At 43.8% G+C, this 17,141-nt stretch overlaps 1 protein-coding gene across 2 annotated transcripts in view; it reads right to left on the reverse strand.

Annotated features, from left to right (window-relative positions):
* The window catches only part of LOC126457990 (centrosomal protein 20-like), a 30,523-nt gene extending 13,848 nt beyond the window's left edge, over positions 1-16,675 (reverse strand). Inside the window, exons 1-4 of one of the 2 annotated variants that reach the window (XR_007585560.1) lie at positions 16,457-16,675; positions 16,177-16,380; positions 15,784-15,868; positions 12,941-13,023 (exon numbers count right to left, since the gene is read on the reverse strand). Coding sequence is in view for 1 of the 2 variants with exons in the window: in XM_050094756.1 (XP_049950713.1) it covers positions 15,784-15,868; positions 16,177-16,380; positions 16,457-16,484 (317 nt within the window). In the remaining variant the exon portion in view is untranslated. The remainder of the gene's footprint in view (positions 1-12,940; positions 13,024-15,783; positions 15,869-16,176; positions 16,381-16,456) is intronic. The other variant, XM_050094756.1, reaches the window with a different exon arrangement.
* Positions 16,676-17,141: the final 466 nt, after the last annotated feature.

The following is a 17,141-nucleotide window of genomic DNA, read 5'->3' on the forward strand; positions in this document are numbered from 1 at the left end:
TCTAGCTATAATTACCTCCTCCCGACGACGCGTTCGGGAGGAAGAGGTCCAAGCGCAAGGAAGGGCTTTCACTTCCCGCAATTTATTATGGGGAAGTGTTGACCAATGCGCATGCCATAAATGAGCAACTTGGCGACGTAAACCACTCCGTAGATCGGTAAACGGAAGAGACTGAATAGCTGGCCGAGGAAGAGAGACTGCAGCCTTGGCCGCTATATCGGCCGCCTCATTTCCACAGATACCAGCGTGTCCCGGGAGCCAGAGGAACGCCACTGAGACGCCCCCCAGGTGGAGCAAGCGCAGACAGTCCTGAATCCGGTGGACCAGAGGGTGCACAGGGTAAAGAGCTTAGAGACTTAGGAGAGAGCTGAGAGAATCTGAGCAGATTACGTACTGTATCCGCTGATGGCGGCGGATGTAGTGGACAGCCTGGAGAATAGCGTAAAGCTCCGCAGTATAAACCGAACACTGGTCAGGAAGCCGAAAGTGATTTGGGGTGTCGCCAACAATATAGGCACTCCCTACACCTAACGATGTTTTCGAGCCATCGGTGTAAATAAATGTGGCTTCCGTCATTTGTGCACATAGAGCAGCAAATGCCCGATGGTAAACAAGTGTAGGGGTACCATCCTTGGGAAATTGACATAGGTCTCGGAGCAAGTCGATCCAGGGACGGAGCCAAGGCGGTGCTGTACCCCAAGTTGTCAAGAAGGTTTTAGGAAAGCGGAAGGAAAGAGAATGGAGCAGTTGACGGAAGCGGACTCCCGGGGGTAGTAGGGAGGAGGAGCGGCCTGCATACCCAACATCAAAGGAGGCGTCGAAAAAAAGGTCATGGGCTGGATTAGCAGGCATGGAAGACAGATGGCTAGCATAACGACTCAGAAGGACTGCCCGCCGATTGGACAGCGGAGGTTCAGCAGTCTCAGCATAAAGGCTTTCCACAGGGCTGGTGTAAAAAGCTCCAGACACTAAACGTAATCCACGGTGGTGGATAGAGTCGAGACGCCGAAGAATAGACGGCCGAGCAGAGGAGTAGACTATGCTTCCATAATCCAATTTCGAGCGCACTAAGGCGCGATAGAGGCGGAGAAGGACCACTCGACCCGCTCCCCAAGAGGTACCATTCAGGACACGGAGGGTGTTAAGGGAACGCAGACAGCGAGCCGAAAGATAGGAAACGTGGGAGGACCAGCACAGTTTTCTGTCAAACATAAGACCCAAGAATTTAGCGACGTCGGAAAACGGAAGGTTGACAGGACCTAGATGTAAGGAGGGCGGAAGAAACTCCTTACGTCGCCAAAAATTAACACAAACGGTCTTACTGGGTGAGAAACGGAAGCCGGTTTCGATGCTCCACGAGTGGAGGCGATCGAGACATCCTTGAAGACGTCTTTCAAGAAGGCTGGTCCGTTGAGAGCTGTAGTAGATCGCAAAATCGTCCACAAAGAGGGAGCCCGAGACATCAGGAAGGAGACAATCCATAATTGGATTAATGGCGATGGCAAACAGTACAACACTCAGCACGGAGCCCTGGGGTACCCCGTTTTCTTGGGAGAAAGTACGGGAGAGAGTAGTGTTCACCCGCACCCTAAATGTGCGCTCTGCCATAAATTCGCGAAGAAAAAGGGGCAGCCGGCCTCGAAAGCCCCAAGAGAACAGTGTGCGGAGGATGCCTGTCCTCCAACAGGTATCGTATGCTCTCTCCAGATCAAAAAATATTGCTACCGTTTGGCGTTTCCGGAGGAAATTGTTCATGATGTAAGTGGAGAGAGCAACAAGATGGTCAACGGCAGAACGATGCTGTCGGAATCCGCATTGGGCTGGTGTTAGAAGACTGCGGGATTCCAGCCACCAAGCTAAACGGTAATTCACCATACGCTCCAAAACCTTACAGACACTACTCGTGAGAGAAATAGGGCGATAGCTAGAGGGGAGATGTTTGTCCTTTCCAGGTTTCGGAACGGGAACGACAATAGCTTCCCGCCATCGCCTGGGAAAGGTACTGTCGGTCCAAATTCGATTATAAAGGCGAAGGAGGTAACGCAGGCTATGGGTGGATAAATGCAGCAACATTTGGACATGGATACCATCTGGTCCTGGGGCGGAGGAGCGAGAAGAAGAGAGTGCATGTTGGAGTTCGCGCATGGAGAAAACAGTATTGTAACTTTCGCGATTTTGAGAGGAGAAAGCAAGATGTCGCACTTCCGCTGCCCGTTTCTTCGGGAGAAACGCTGGCGGGTAATTTGAAGAGCTCGAAATCTCAGCAAAGTGCTGACCCAATGAGTTAGAAATTGCGACGGGGTCCACGAAGGTATCATGCGCGACAGTGAGCCCAGAGACCGGGGAGAAACTAGGCGCGCCTGAGAACCGTCGAAGCCGACTCCAAACTTCCGAGGAGGGAGTGAAGGTGTTAAATGAGCTAGTAAAGAATTTCCAGCTTGCCTTCTTGCTATCGCGGATGACGCGACGGCATCGCGCACGGAGCTGCTTATATCGGATACAGTTGGCCAAGGTTGGATGGTGACGGAAAATGCGAAGAGCACGTCGCCGCTCACGTATTGCGTCACGGCATGCCTCGTTCCACCAAGGAACTGGGGGGCGCCGGGGCAATTCGGAGGTGCGTGGTATTGAACGTTCCGCAGCTGTGAGAATAACGTCGGTAAAATGTGTGACCTCATCGTCGACGCTGGGAAAGCGACGGTCATCGAATGTCGCTAGAGACGAAAAAAGTGTCCAATCGGCTTGGGCAAACTTCCAGCGTCGCGGGCGCATGTAGGGCAGTTGAGGCTGCAGTCTAAGGACACATGGAAAGTGGTCACTCGAGTGTGTATCATCAAGGGCGAACCATTCGAAGCGCCGAGCTAGCGGAACAGTACCGACCGCAAGGTCCAAATGAGATAAATTTGCCGTGGAGGCAGACAAAAATGTGGGGACCCCAGTGTTGAGGCAGACTAGATCCGCTTGGTGGAAGACGTCTAGCAATAGTGAGCCACGTGGACAAGGATGTGGAGATCCCCAAAGCGGGTGGTGGGCATTGAAGTCCCCAACCAGCAAATAGGGGGGTGGAAGCTGATCAAGAAGATGAAGGAGATCAGCTCGTGCCAGTGGTGTAGACGATGGAATGTACACCGTACAAAGAGAGAACGTGTATCCAGAAAGGGAAAGACGGACGGCGACAGCTTGGAAGGAAGTGTTTAAGGGGATTGGGTGATAATGGAGAGTATCATGGAGCAGAATCATGAGTCCTCCATGGGCTGGAGTGCCTTCAACAGAGGGGAGGTCATATCGGACGGACTGAAAATGAGGGAGAACAAAGCGGTCATGGGGACGCAGCTTTGTTTCCTGAAGACAGAAGATGACCGGCGAGTAGGATCGTAAGAGGATCGACAATTCATCCCGATTGGCGCGAATGCCACGGATATTCCAGTGGATAATGGACATAGGGTAAACAGAAAATGGAGAAACGTGACCAAGGGTGCTGTCAACTCAACGACTGCTCAGAGCTTGCGACCGACAGCATGGAATGGCATTCAGTCGAAGGCAGAAGATCCTGATCCATAGGTTGGTCAGGAGCAGCTCCTGCCACCAGCGATCGGCCAGTTGACCGGCCACCAGCAGTGCGCCTCGGCGACACAGAAGATGGCCGAGGGCGATTTCCGCCAGGTGGTGCTGTAGATGGGACACGCCTTGGCGGAGAAGGAGAGGAACTGTGTTTCTTCGTAGCCTTCTTGGAGGTATGATGTTTAGATGAAGGAGGACCCGATGGTTGTGAAGTTGCAGTACGTAAAAACTCTTCACGAGAATGCTCTTTTTTCGAAGACTTGGCGTCTGACTTTTGGGCTCGAGATTTAGCAGAACCCGACGAAGGGTGAGCCAGAGAGTGGGCAGGCGAAAGTGGTGAGGTTGAACGGGCGATCTTTGCGCTGGCCGATCTGACGACCGTGGTACTAAATGTGAGGTCGCAAGTCTGCGTGGCCGCCTCCTTTGTTGGCCGAGGAGAAGCAAGGACAGTGCTGTAGTTTCCTTTCTGAGGCACGGTGGGCTGTCGACTGGCGAGTAACTTTCGAGCAGCAAAGGTCGACACCTTTTCCTTCACTCTTATTTCCTGGATGAGCTTTTCATCCTTAAAAACGGGGCAATCCTGAGAGGAAGCAGCGTGGGCACCCATACAGTTGATGCAGTGAGGGGATGGAGGTGGACAAGCACCCTCATGGGCATCCTTGCCACACGTAACACATTTGGCCGGATTGGAACAGGACTGGCTGGTGTGATTGAACCGCTGACATCGATAGCAACGCGTAGGGTTTGGGACATAAGGGCGAACGGAAATTATCTCATAGCCTGCTTTGATTTTTGATGGGAGTTGAACTTTGTCAAATGTCAAGAAGACAGTGCGGGTTGGAATGATGTTCGAGTCAACCCTTTTCATAACCCGATGAACAGCGGTGACGCCCTGGTCAGACAGGTAGTGCTGAATTTCTTCGTCAGACAATCCATCGAGGGAGCGTGTATAAACGACTCCACGCAAGGAATTTAAGGTACGGTGCGGTTCCACCCGGACAGGGAAGGTGTGGAGCAGAGAAGTACGCAGCAATTTTTGAGCCTGGAGGGCACTGTGTGTTTCTAACAACAGGGTACCATTCCGTAATCTGGAACAAGACTTTACAGGACCCGCAATTGCGTCGACACCTTTCTGAATAATGAAAGGGTTGACCGTGGAAAAGTCGTGACCTTCGTCAGACCGAGAAACAACAAGGAACTGTGGCAACGATGGAAGAACCGTCCGTGGCTGAGACTCAGTGAACTTACGTTTGTGAGCAGACATAGTGGAAGGTGAGGAAACCATTGCGGAAGAATCCCCCATGATTACCGGCGTCTCCGATGGCGCGCTCCTCCCTTGTGGGGGCCCTCACCGAGGGCACACCCGCCTTAGGTGATTGTTCACACCTCAGGTCACACCTCCCGACAAACGGACGGAGGGACCAATCGGCACTTTCGGAAGGTATCAGCTCGGGTAATCACCCCTCCCTGGGCCTGGCCGTTACCAGGGGGTACGTACGTGTCCTACCTGTCTACCCGGGGCGGGGAATTACGCGTTACCCCGTCACCGGCTACGCATGGAAGTGCGTGGGTCGGCCTTCAGACACGCACAGGGAGGAAAAAAGAGAAAGGGAAAGGAAAGAAAAGGGGGTCTCAAACGCCGCAGCGGAGAAAAGGGCAAGGAGAAGAGGGAAGGAAAAGAAGGACAGAGGAAGGACAAGGACATGCAAGTGTAAAAGCAAGGAATTTGGAACAGTTTCGAGCGTCCGTCTCCGGACGTAGGCACAAACCATACTCCCAGAGGGGGAGAAAGGGAAGGAAAGAAACAGAGGTGAGGGGGGGGGGGGGGGGGGGGGGGGCGAAGATGGGGGACGGGGAGGGATGCGGAGAGGGAAGGGAAGGTACGCAGCCCGGAAAGGAAGGAGGGCCACATTAGCTCGGGGTCCCGTGCTCGCTACGCACGTGTCCACAAAAGAGTTGTGGACCCCCTGGGGGGTAATACATCTGTATACAAGATTTCCACACTCCTGAACATCCCTAGGTCCACTGTTCCCAATGTGATAGTGAAGTGGAAATGTGAAGGGACACTTACAGCACAAAAGCGCACAGGCCAAAGTCATCTGGTGACTGACAGAGACCGCCGACAGTTGAAGAGAGTCATAATGTGTAATGGGCAGACATCTATCCAGACCAACACACAGGAATCCCAAACTGCATCAGGATCTACTGCAAGTACTGTGACAGTTAGGTGGGAGGTGAGAAAACTTTGATTTCATAGTTGAGCAGCTGCTCATAAGCCACACATCACGCCGGTAAATGCCAAACGATGCCTTGCTTGGTGTAAGGAGCGTAAACTTTGGATGATTGAACACTGTAAAAATGTTGTGTGGAGTGATTAATCACGGTATACAATGTGGCGATCTCATGGCAGGGTGTGGGTATAGTGAATTCCTGGTGAACATCATCTGCCAGTGTGTGTAGTGCCAACAGTAAAATTCAGAGGCGGTGGTGTTATGGTATGGTATAGTCGTGTTCTTCATGGAGGGGGACTTGCACCCCTTGTTGTTTTGCGTGGCACTATCACAGTACAGGCCTACATTAATGTTTTAAGTACATTCTTGCTTCGCACTGTTGAAGAGCAATTCGGGGATGGCAATTGCATCTTTCAACACGATCGAGCATCTGTTCATAATGCACGGCCTGTGGCGGAGTGGTTACACGACAATAACATCCCAGTAATGGACTGACCTGCACAGAGTCCTGACCTGAATACTACAGAACACCTTTGGGATATTTTGGAACGCCAACTTCGTGACAGGCCTCACCGACCAACATCTATACCTATACCTTTCCCCAAGAAAGTGCAGCACTCCATGAAGAATAGGCTGCCATTCCCCAAGAAACCTTCAACAACTGATTGAACATACGCCCCAGCGAGAATGGAAGCTGTGATCAAGGCTAAGGATGGGCCAACACTATACTGAATTCCAGCATTACCATGGAGGGCAGGTGTCCGGATACTTTTGATCACATAGTGTACGTCGTCGGATCTAGTAAGCCCCAGATCTTCTGCTCATAATCTTCGGTCTTCATTACGACAGTCGCATTTCCCTTATTGGCAGGCAGTACCAATAAACTCTTGTGAGTATTAAAATTCTTAATAGATTGTACCTCTTCTTTCTTCAGGTTGCAAGCTGGAGATTTTGCTTAGCACAGTATCCTGGCTGTTTCAGTGCATATTTCCTCCGCTGAATGGTCCAAATGGTCGCTTCGATATTAGCAATGATGTCCTCCACAGGTACAATTCTCGGGATGACCGTGAAGTTCCCTGCTTTTTGGACAGACACTTCCTTTGTGGTCAATTGTGGTTCAGTGAGGTTGACCACTTTTTGCGACATGTCGGGAAACGCATTGTCGGTCTGCTTCCAGCATCTTACAAACTTTTTCTTCTGTCGCTCAGTGCAGCACTTGAGGTCACTCTGCATGCTCCTGTGGGTGATGCAGTCAGTCTTGTCCCAGTCATCTCGATGCATTCTGTTACTTAATTGATAGAGAATGTCCAAAAGTACCTCATCTGTTCTTGCCAGTCTCTCTGTGTCGTATGAATTAGCTTATGAGGAAAAGCTCGTTCCATTCTGCTATAGGTATGATGTATTTGGGTGGTGGTGAATAGATGCTACACTGAAGTTCTTGAAATGTAAGTGCCTATTTGGACGGACACAAACTATCACATGAAAGTCTAGAAGAACCAACTTGAAATGGCGAATCTAGGGATATACAGTAACACACAACACATTGCTTCCATAGGGTTAGTGATGAGGAGATTAGATTAATTACAATGCACACAGAGGCATTTGAGTATGGATGTAGATATAGGTTTACAACTCTGATGTTACATCATTCACTGGTGGCATTAAATGATGTACACAGAAGTGAGTACAAAAAATCTGGTTGCAGAGACAAACTGCTGTTTAGTGTATTACAAGGTCTAGGTTAAGCTGTAAAGAATTTGTTGAGAGTCAGCAAGGACAGCAAATGTTGTTGTTGTGGTCTTCAGTCCTGAGACTGGTTTGATGCAGCTCTCCATGCTACTCTATCCTGTGCAAGCTTCTTCATCTCCCAGTACCTACTGCAACCTACATCCTTCTGAATCTGCTTAGTGTATTCATCTCTTGGTCTCCCTCTACGATTTTTACCCTCCATGCTGCCCTCCAATGCTAAATTTGTGATCCCTTGATGCCTCAAAACATGTCCTACCAACCGATCCCTTCTTCTAGTCAAGTTATGCCACAAACTTCTCTTCTCCCCAATCCTATTCAATACCTCCTCATTAGTTACGTGATCTACCCACCTTAACTTCAGCATTCTTCTGTAGCACCATATTTCGAAAGCTTCTATTCTCTTCTTGTCCAAACTAGTTATCGTCCATGTTTCACTTCCATACATGGCTACACTCCATACAAATACTTTCAGAAACGACTTCCTGACACTTAAATCTATACTCGATGTTAACAAATTTCTCTTCTTCAGAAACAATTTCCTTGCCATTGCCAGTCTACATTTTATATCCTCTCTACTTCGACCATCATCAGTTATTTTACTCCCTAAATAGCAAAACTCCTTTACTAGTTTAAGTGTCTCATTTCCTAATCTAATTCCCTCAGCATCACCCGATTTAATTTGACTACATTCCATTATCCTCGTTTTGCTTTTGTTGATGTTCATCTTATATCCTCCTTTCAAGACACTGCCCATTCCGTTCAACTGCTCTTCCAAGTCCTTTGCTGTCTCTGACAGAATTACAATGTCATCGGTGAACCTCAAAGTTTTTACTTCTTCTCCATGAATTTTAATACCCACTCCGAATTTTTCTTTTGTTTCCTTTACTGCTTGCTCAATATACAGATTGAATAACATCGGGGAGAGGCTACAACCCTGTCTCACTCCTTTCCCAACCACTGCTTCCCTTTCATGTCCCTCGACTCTTATAATTGCCATCTGATTTCTGTACAAATTGTAAATAGCCTTTCGCTCCCTGTATTTTATACCTGCCACCTTCAGAATTTGAAAGAGAGTATTCCAGTTAACATTGTCAAAAGCTTTCTCTAAGTCTACAAATGCTAGAAACGTAGGTTTGCCTTTTCTTAATCTTTCTTCTAAGATAAGTCGTAAGGTTAGTATTGCCTCACGTGTTCCAACATTTCTACGGAATCCAAACTGATCTTCTCCGAGGTCCGCTTCTACCAGTTTTTCCATTCGTCTGTAAAGAATTCGTATTAGTATTTTGCAGTTGTGACTTATTAAACTGATAGTTCGGTAATTTTCACATCTGTCAACACCTGCTTTCATTGGTATTGGAATTATTATACTCTTCTTGAAGTCTGAGGGTATTTCGCCTGTCTCATACATCTTGCTCACCAGATGGTAGAGTTTTGTCATGACTGGCTCTCCCAAGGCCATCAGTAGTTCTAATGGAATGTTGTCTACTCCCGGGGCCTTGTTTTGAATCAGGTCTTTCAGTGCTCTGTCAAACTCTTCATGCACTATCTTATCTCCAATTTCGTCTTCATCTACATCCTCTTCCATTTCCATAATATTGTCCTCAAGTACATCGCCCTTGTATAAACCCTCTATATACTCCTTCCACCTTTCTGCCTTCCCTTCTTTGCTTAGAACTGGGTTGCCATCTGAGCTCTTGATATTCCTACAAGTGGTTCTCTTCTCTCCAAAGGTCTCTTTAATTTTCCTGTAGGCAGTATTTATCTTACCCCTAGTGAGATAAGCCTCTACATCCTTACATTTGTCCTCTAGCCATCCCTGCTTAGCCATTTTGCACTTCCTGTCGATCTCTTTTTTGAGACGTTTGTATTCCTTTTTGCCTGCTTCATTTACTGCATTTTTATATTTTCTCCTTTCATCAATTAAATTCAATATTTCTTCTGTTACCCAAGGATTTCTATTAGCCCTCGCCTTTTTACCTACTTGATCGTCTGCTGCCTTCACTACTTCATCTCTCAGAGCTACCCATTCTTCTTCTACTGTATTTCTTTCCCCCATTCCTGTGAATTGTTCCCTTATGCTCTCCCTGAAACTCTCTACAACCTCTGGTTCTGTCAGTTTATCCAGGTCCCATCTCCTTTGATTCCCACCTTTTTGCAGTTTCTTCAGTTTCAATCTGCAGCTCATAACCCATAGATTGTGGTCAGAATCCACATCTGCCCCTGGAAATGTCTTACAATTTAAAATCTGGTTCCTAAATCTCTGCCTTACCATTACATAATCTATCTGATACCTTTTAGTATCTCCAGGATTCTTCCAGGTATACAACCTTCTTTTATGATTCTTGAACCAAGTGTTAGCTATGATTAAGTTATGCTCTGTGCAAAATTCTACAAGGCGGCTTCCTCTTTCATTTCTTCCCCCCAATCCATATTCACCTACTATGTTTCCTTCTCTCCCTTTTCCTACTGACGAATTCCAGTCACCCATGACTATTAAATTTTCGTCTCCCTTCACTACCTGAATAATTTCTTTTATCTCGTCATACATTTCATCTGTTTCTTCATCATCTGCAGAGCTAGTTGGCTTATAAACTTGTACTACTGTAGTATGCATGGGCTTCGTGTCTATCTTGGCCACAATAATGCATTCACTATGCTGTTTGTAGTAGCTTACCCGCACTCCTATTTTTTTATTCATTATTAAAGCTACTCCTGCATTACCCCTATTTGATTTTGTATTTATAACCCTGTAATCACCTGACCAAAAGTCTTGTTCCTCCTGCCACCGAACTTCACTAATTCCCACTATATCTAACTTTAACCTATCCATTTCCCTTTTTAAATTTTCTAACCTACCTGCCCGATTAAGGGATCTGACATTCCATGCTCCGATCCGTAGAACGCCAGTTTTCTTTCTCCTGATAACGACGTCTTCTTGAGTAGTCCCCGCCCGGAGATCCGAATGGGGGACTATTTTACCTCCGGAATATTTTACCCAAGAGGACGCCATCATCATTTAATCATACAGTAAAGCTGCATGTCCTCGGGAAAAATTACGGCTGTAGTTTCCCCTTGCTTTCAGCCGTTCATAGTACCAGCACAGCAAGGCCGTTTTGGTTAATGTTACAAGGCCAGATCAGTCAATCATCAGCCGTTCGCAGTACCAGCACAGCAAGGCCGTTTTGGTTAATGTTACAAGGCCAGATCAGTCAATCATTCAGACTGTTGCCCCTGCAACTACTGAAAAGGCTGCTGCCCCTCTTCAGGAACCACATGTTTGTCTGGCCTCTCAACAGATACCCCTCCATTGTGGTTGCACCTACGGTACGGCCATCTGTATCGCTGAGGCAAGCAAACCTCCCCACCAACGGCAAGGTCCATGGTTCATGGGGGTGGGTGATGATAAAAAACTTGACTGCGCTAACAGACTGATCTGTAGCACATCTCGAAATCTAGATTAGGAGTTGGTGAAGTTGATGAACGTGAAAGCAAAATTTTTGGTTGTGGTGACTCACTGGTCTGTACCTAGGTTGGAATGTGACATTTGAGCTGTTAAATATGCAAGAATAATTATGCCATTTGAAATGCCTGTGCTAAAATACTGAATTTTATACCCCATCAGTAATGGCTATATCACAGTGTAAAATTTCCTTTTCCCCCTAAATGAGAACTGAGCTGTAAAATACGGGTGTGATATACCTTTCATTATATTGCTCATTTTGTTGCTTTCATTCTGCAATTTCATTCTGTAAACATATGCTGCATCTGGAGAGTAGAGCGCTTTTTATATGTTATGTATATTTCATGTTGTACAGTTTGTGAGTAGTTGGAGATATTGGCATTGAATATTTGGTCTTTGGTTTCTTTCTGTGACATCGCTTGCATTGTGTTTACTTACTCTCTACCAGTGCATAGTTTGGCAACCATTCAAACAGTGACTGGTTTCAAAAGTGTAGCAACTTTCATTGAGCTGCAAAAATGAGTCAGCTAACTGATTGGGAATTTTTGTGTAGTCTGAAAGGCAAAAAGTAAATCCTAGATTGGCGCAAGGCTTACAGCTTCATCGTGAATCAGAAAAGATGTGACGTGTGGCAACTGAAAATGAAGCTCCTAGTGTAACATGGGTTGTTCGCGAGAATGACGTATGTTCCACCACAGACACTCATACTGGTGAAAGATGGTCATTTAATGTACTCACAAAAATCCACTGGGCATATACTGATCTGTGATCTGTGCAAGCGGTGCCTGTGTAGTGGCACAACACAGCAGGGGCAAGGCACAGTGTGGTGAGCACAGTAGCACTTGCTGGACGTGAACATTTATACCTTGGTGATGGTGCCCCTTGAAAGTGTTATGAACACCCTAGAGAAAACAGACATACTACAACATAAAACGTTGAAGACAAATGAAGACTGTAAATCTTAGCTTTTAAGTTGTGTTTGGTGTAGTCAGATGTATTGAATGGTGCATTTGAAGTTATGAGTTATTGATAACTGGATCTGTCTTCACACTTGGCTTAAATAGTTGAAATAATGCAGCAGATTATCATTGAAGACATGTTCATCATCCAGTGGTAGGAAATAGTGAGACTCTCTCTTACAGAATCACCTTGCCTGGAGATGAAGTAGAGAAGAATAAGTTCACAAATGGTCGTGGTATTGAGTAGCCGGACCATGAGAACAAAACAAAAAGGTGGCATTATCTGAAGAAGAACAGCAAAAGGTAACATAGATCACATCAAACCCTATTCACGGTGTTACAGTCAAGTTACTATAAACATGCACAGAAGCACTTAAGTCAGCCAGTCATGTCATCGCGCGAGCATATTGAAGTATTTACACATGTCAATGCACAGATATCTGTGGGTCCATCAGTTACCACTTGCTGAAATGCTCATTATCAGTTAAAGTGTGCCTTTTTTGGAAGTGGCAAATGTAAGCTACAAAAGCAAAAGCTATGTATGTTCAATCTGAAGAAATCAAACGAAGCACATGTTTGGCAACTGCCTCTGGCAGGATGCTTGAATTTGTGTGCACAATGACCTGATTGGGTAACTTCAATGCTACAAAACTCTGAAACGATATAAATTATTGAACTTTTTTCTTGACAATTATTTCCCACCACAACTTCCCCTGCAACATGCTTATACACTCTTCACACAGTTTCTGACCACCTTGTACATGGAGAAGGCACAGTAAAGACAAAAACACTTATTCATGTATTTTATGATTTGTGCATCTCATCTGGACAATGGCAACTCATAAGTGATTTAATTTGCACGTGTACCATTACCGAAATACATAAATAAGTCTTTGTTAATTTATAGTTTGCTCTATATACATATATTCAAAAAAATTAGCATCAAAAATTTTTCACTTGCATTTGTGTCACAGGCTTACCTTCTAATAGCAGGCCTTTCTTCTGCATTGCATTTCTATTTGCTCTAGTATTTGTGATTTATGGTGGCATTCTTGAATCTGAACTGAAATAATCATATACAGAAAACGTACCTTCATATCCATTCTGTTTTGTTGATTTTATTAGTGTACCTTTGCTTCTTATGTGCCGCAACATGGAAAGCACGTACAGTATATTTTAACTTAGCAGAATATCCAGTCCCCTCTTTATTGTTTGTCAAATTCAGATTCATGCCTTTGCTATTATGTTCTCTCTGCTAACCATTTCATAACATCTAAAACACATTTTAGTGAACTCTTTTCTAGAGTCATTTCCAAATGAATGCAGACTAATGAAAAGCAGTGACACTCATAAACATTACACAAGAATAAATTCAAATCTTCATGTGTTACATTGCCAATACACAGCTCTGTCAAAAGGGAACATTTAACAAGGGCCGTTAGATTCACAGAAAACTTCCCATAAGCATAAAGTCAAACAAAGACAAGACATAATTTTTTTAAGCCATCAACTCTGATGTTTGCTCTATCACTACACTTACTCCATAAAAGAATACCCAAAAAAAAATCTACTGCTTATGATGAAGTGTATCACATGGATTATTCAGCACAGCAAATTTTATATAAATCTGTAGTGGTATATTGTAAATCATAATACACCCAGTGTAAATACTGACATTTAGTCTGACATCTGTAGTCCATTGGATGATATCAGAGCATTTAGATCAAATAAAGAAATAATACTGGCAAAATCACAGTAAAGAGAACCTTGCAGAAAAAAATTGGAACTCTCATAATCTTAACACTTCAGGCAACACTGTATTTTTAAGAACACTGATGTATTTTTGAGCAAATATTGGAAGCATGAATAATCATCATGTAACAAGTGAATGACAAACTAATGAATAAGGACCAGAAACTTCCACAAAACAAAGGAGCAAAAAAGTATTGTCTGCATTTAAACAACAACTAAAATGTTAATTGGCTGAGCCTTCTCCCTATGTGAGAATACTTGTAAGAACATCATTGCAAATAATACAAACCATATGTGCATATGAGTATTTGTGTCTCCAGCAAAGATTTTGTTAATGTGTGCACATTTATGCATGGTTTTTGTTTAGTTTTTTCAAGTGTATTTCAGTGTAGTTAATGCATGTACCTCCAATTCTGGAACACAAACAGCTAACAGGTTATTCTTGCTTATGTTCGAACTATGTGTCTAATTCTATGAAAATTGTCTAAGCGCAAATAATAAAACGAGTTAGGGGAATACCAGGGAGCTTCTAGACCATAGAGAAGCTTTGCAGGGCAGATCATTGGTTTAAAACTGATTATGGCATACTACATGGAATGGAACAAACCTCCTTCAATAACATTTGCAGGTTTTAAGAAGGCATATGACTGCCTCCATAGACCTCCAGTACTAAATATTTTAAGAAATCTGGGACTCCATACAAAACTAATTAGATTACTTACTCTAACAGACACCAATTCGAAGGTTACATTTAGAAGAGACATTTCTGAACCACTCCTTATAAAAACAGGCTTACGACAACTGACCATGTATCACCATTATTATTCAACTGTGCCCTGGAATACACAATGAGAGAATGGTACAACGATAACCCAAAGAACATAAGAATTGGATGTGCTAAATATAATGTCAGTTCGAAATGCATGAGATTTGATGATCTTGCTCTCCTAGCCGATGCTGTTTGAGAAACCATGCAACAAGTGAAATCACTATAAGAAATAGCACAGAAAATTGGACTCAGAATATCATTAAAAAAAAAGAGAGAGAGAGAGAGAGAGAGAGAGAGAGAGAGAGAGAGAGAGAGAGATTATGCTAACTGACCCAGCACTTGCAAACAGAATTACAATAGGGGTACAAGAAATCAAAATTGTTGATAAACTTAATAAGGTGAAATCTTAACTTACAATCTAAATGAGAAAGCATCATGACAAAACAGAATAAAAAAACTTAATAAAGTAAATTACATTACCAAAAACACATACAACGAAAAAAGCCTATCCACAGAAACAAAATTAAAACTTTATAAAGCAGTCACACAACCAGAAATAACTTATGCAGCCGAAACCATCTTCAAAACAACTAATACAGCAGAAATTGACAATATATTGAAATAAGAAAGAAGAATAACTAGGACATGCATAAATAAACAATATTAAGTAAATGGGCACTGGAGAATAGCTTCAAATGAAACGGTGTACAAGAAAATAGAACCAGTAATGAGCACAATCAGGAAGAAGCATATCTCATTCTTTGGACATCTGCTTAGATCATCAGAAAACAGAATTAGTGTGATAATAATAGAAAAATTGTGGAATAGTAAGAGCAACGTTAAAACGAGCACATAAATTATGAAGATATAAGAACTCCAAATTACAGTATACGACATAAAAACAGGGAGAAGCAGACTACTGCAAGAACACAAACCAGGCTACAAATGAAGTTCAATAACCGGGTTACAGGAAGAATGATCTCAGACGAAGAAAGAAAATATCTGAAAGAATGAAGAAGTACTGGGCAGCAGAAGAGAAATACACCCTTCATGTAATAATAAATTATAACAATCCCTGTATAACTACCGCACTACTGAATTTCTTATTAAATTATTATTAAACTGCATTATACCACTGAATAACAACACACAGTCTAATGCTCTGTATAACCGACTGGAGTAGTCCAATGAAGGCCATAAAATGAAAATAATACATAATAGAAAACAAAACAAAAAATGCTGAACAAAAGTGTAACCTTCCAATTTTTTACATTTGTTATTAGCACAACTGTAAGTACTCACAGTTTTCGAGTATTTTCGTCTTCTGAAACCTGTAGTTCTTTCTGCATGCTCTGCCTACTGTATGTCTTGCTTGTCATTCCGGACTCTGCAAGTTAACAATAAAATGAAAGTCCTACATCTAGATTTAAGACCTGCATACCGTAATGACAGTTGCATGAAACACACTACATCTAAGGCTACGCCTAACAAATTACAAAACTATTAAATCATTGGCGAATGTTATCAGAATCACTGATATTACACAAAAAGCCCCACACGATGATTATTTTCGTGTACATTATTGTTGAAAGTGTATTTCCGCCTCAATACACTTTTAACCTACGGAAAGGTACTTTCGTCGACTCACGAGCCAATATTTAGATTTCAAAAACTCTTCTGCACACTTCAACTCACCGTCGGCTAAAATCTGGGACGTATACATGTACCCATTCCATTCCAAGTATTCTTGAATTAAACTGTTAATAAGTAGTAGACTTTCGGGCAATTCTGGTTTATCCCGTGGCTGCGGATTAGTGTCGAAAACTTTCATTATTTCTGATTTTACTTCGGCTCTCACTTTGCGTAGGCTTCCCGATGATTCCAAGTTTTCCTTTAAAGCTGGAACGCCAAGAGTCAGTAACCATAAAACATACCACAAATATTATTTACTTCTGAAACCTACACGCTTCAGCACCTTCATAGAGCTCCCGCTCTGAATCCATTTTTCGTATCGCCGCCTTCGCAGTAGCTGTGACAACTTCTCGCTACCACTCCTTGATTTGTTTCTCTATGGTAAGTTATCTCTGACGCCAGGATCTTACAAACACATTCCTTTGTCTTGTTTAGAAAATTTGGGTTTCTGAAAAATTGAAATGATCCCACTCGAATTCACAAGACATACCATTGCTGAAGGAAAAAAACCTAAGGACATCATGCGATCGAGAGCGCATCCTGATTTTATATCTATACCGGTACTGACACGATCAGTTCTTAAAAACAGAAACATGTAATAAGCGCTGCATTTGTCCCCCAAACTCTTTACTACTGTATTTATAATTACCGAGTAGCATGCAGACAGATGTTAACTACGCCTAACGTGGGGCGCCCCATTCGGGAGGATCGGTTTCAACTCTCTGTTCGGCCATCAGAATCTCAAACTGCGCGATTTCCCAAAAATCAATAAACAATACCTGAAAGGTTACATCGTTTCTTTCACTTTTCTCTATAGTCTGAGGTTGATTTCCTCCGTAATAGAGTTGTCATCCGTCCCGATATAACGGGACTGTCACCGTTATGGACCTTCCTGTCCTGAAAAGACTTAATTTTTGTCTCCATTTTGCAAACTACTGTTAAGCCTAGTTTACACGACGACTCTTGCA

The sequence above is a fragment of the Schistocerca serialis genome, chromosome 2 (assembly GCF_023864345.2).
Source record: "Schistocerca serialis cubense isolate TAMUIC-IGC-003099 chromosome 2, iqSchSeri2.2, whole genome shotgun sequence".
In the NCBI taxonomy this organism is placed as follows: Eukaryota; Metazoa; Arthropoda; class Insecta; order Orthoptera; family Acrididae; genus Schistocerca; species Schistocerca serialis.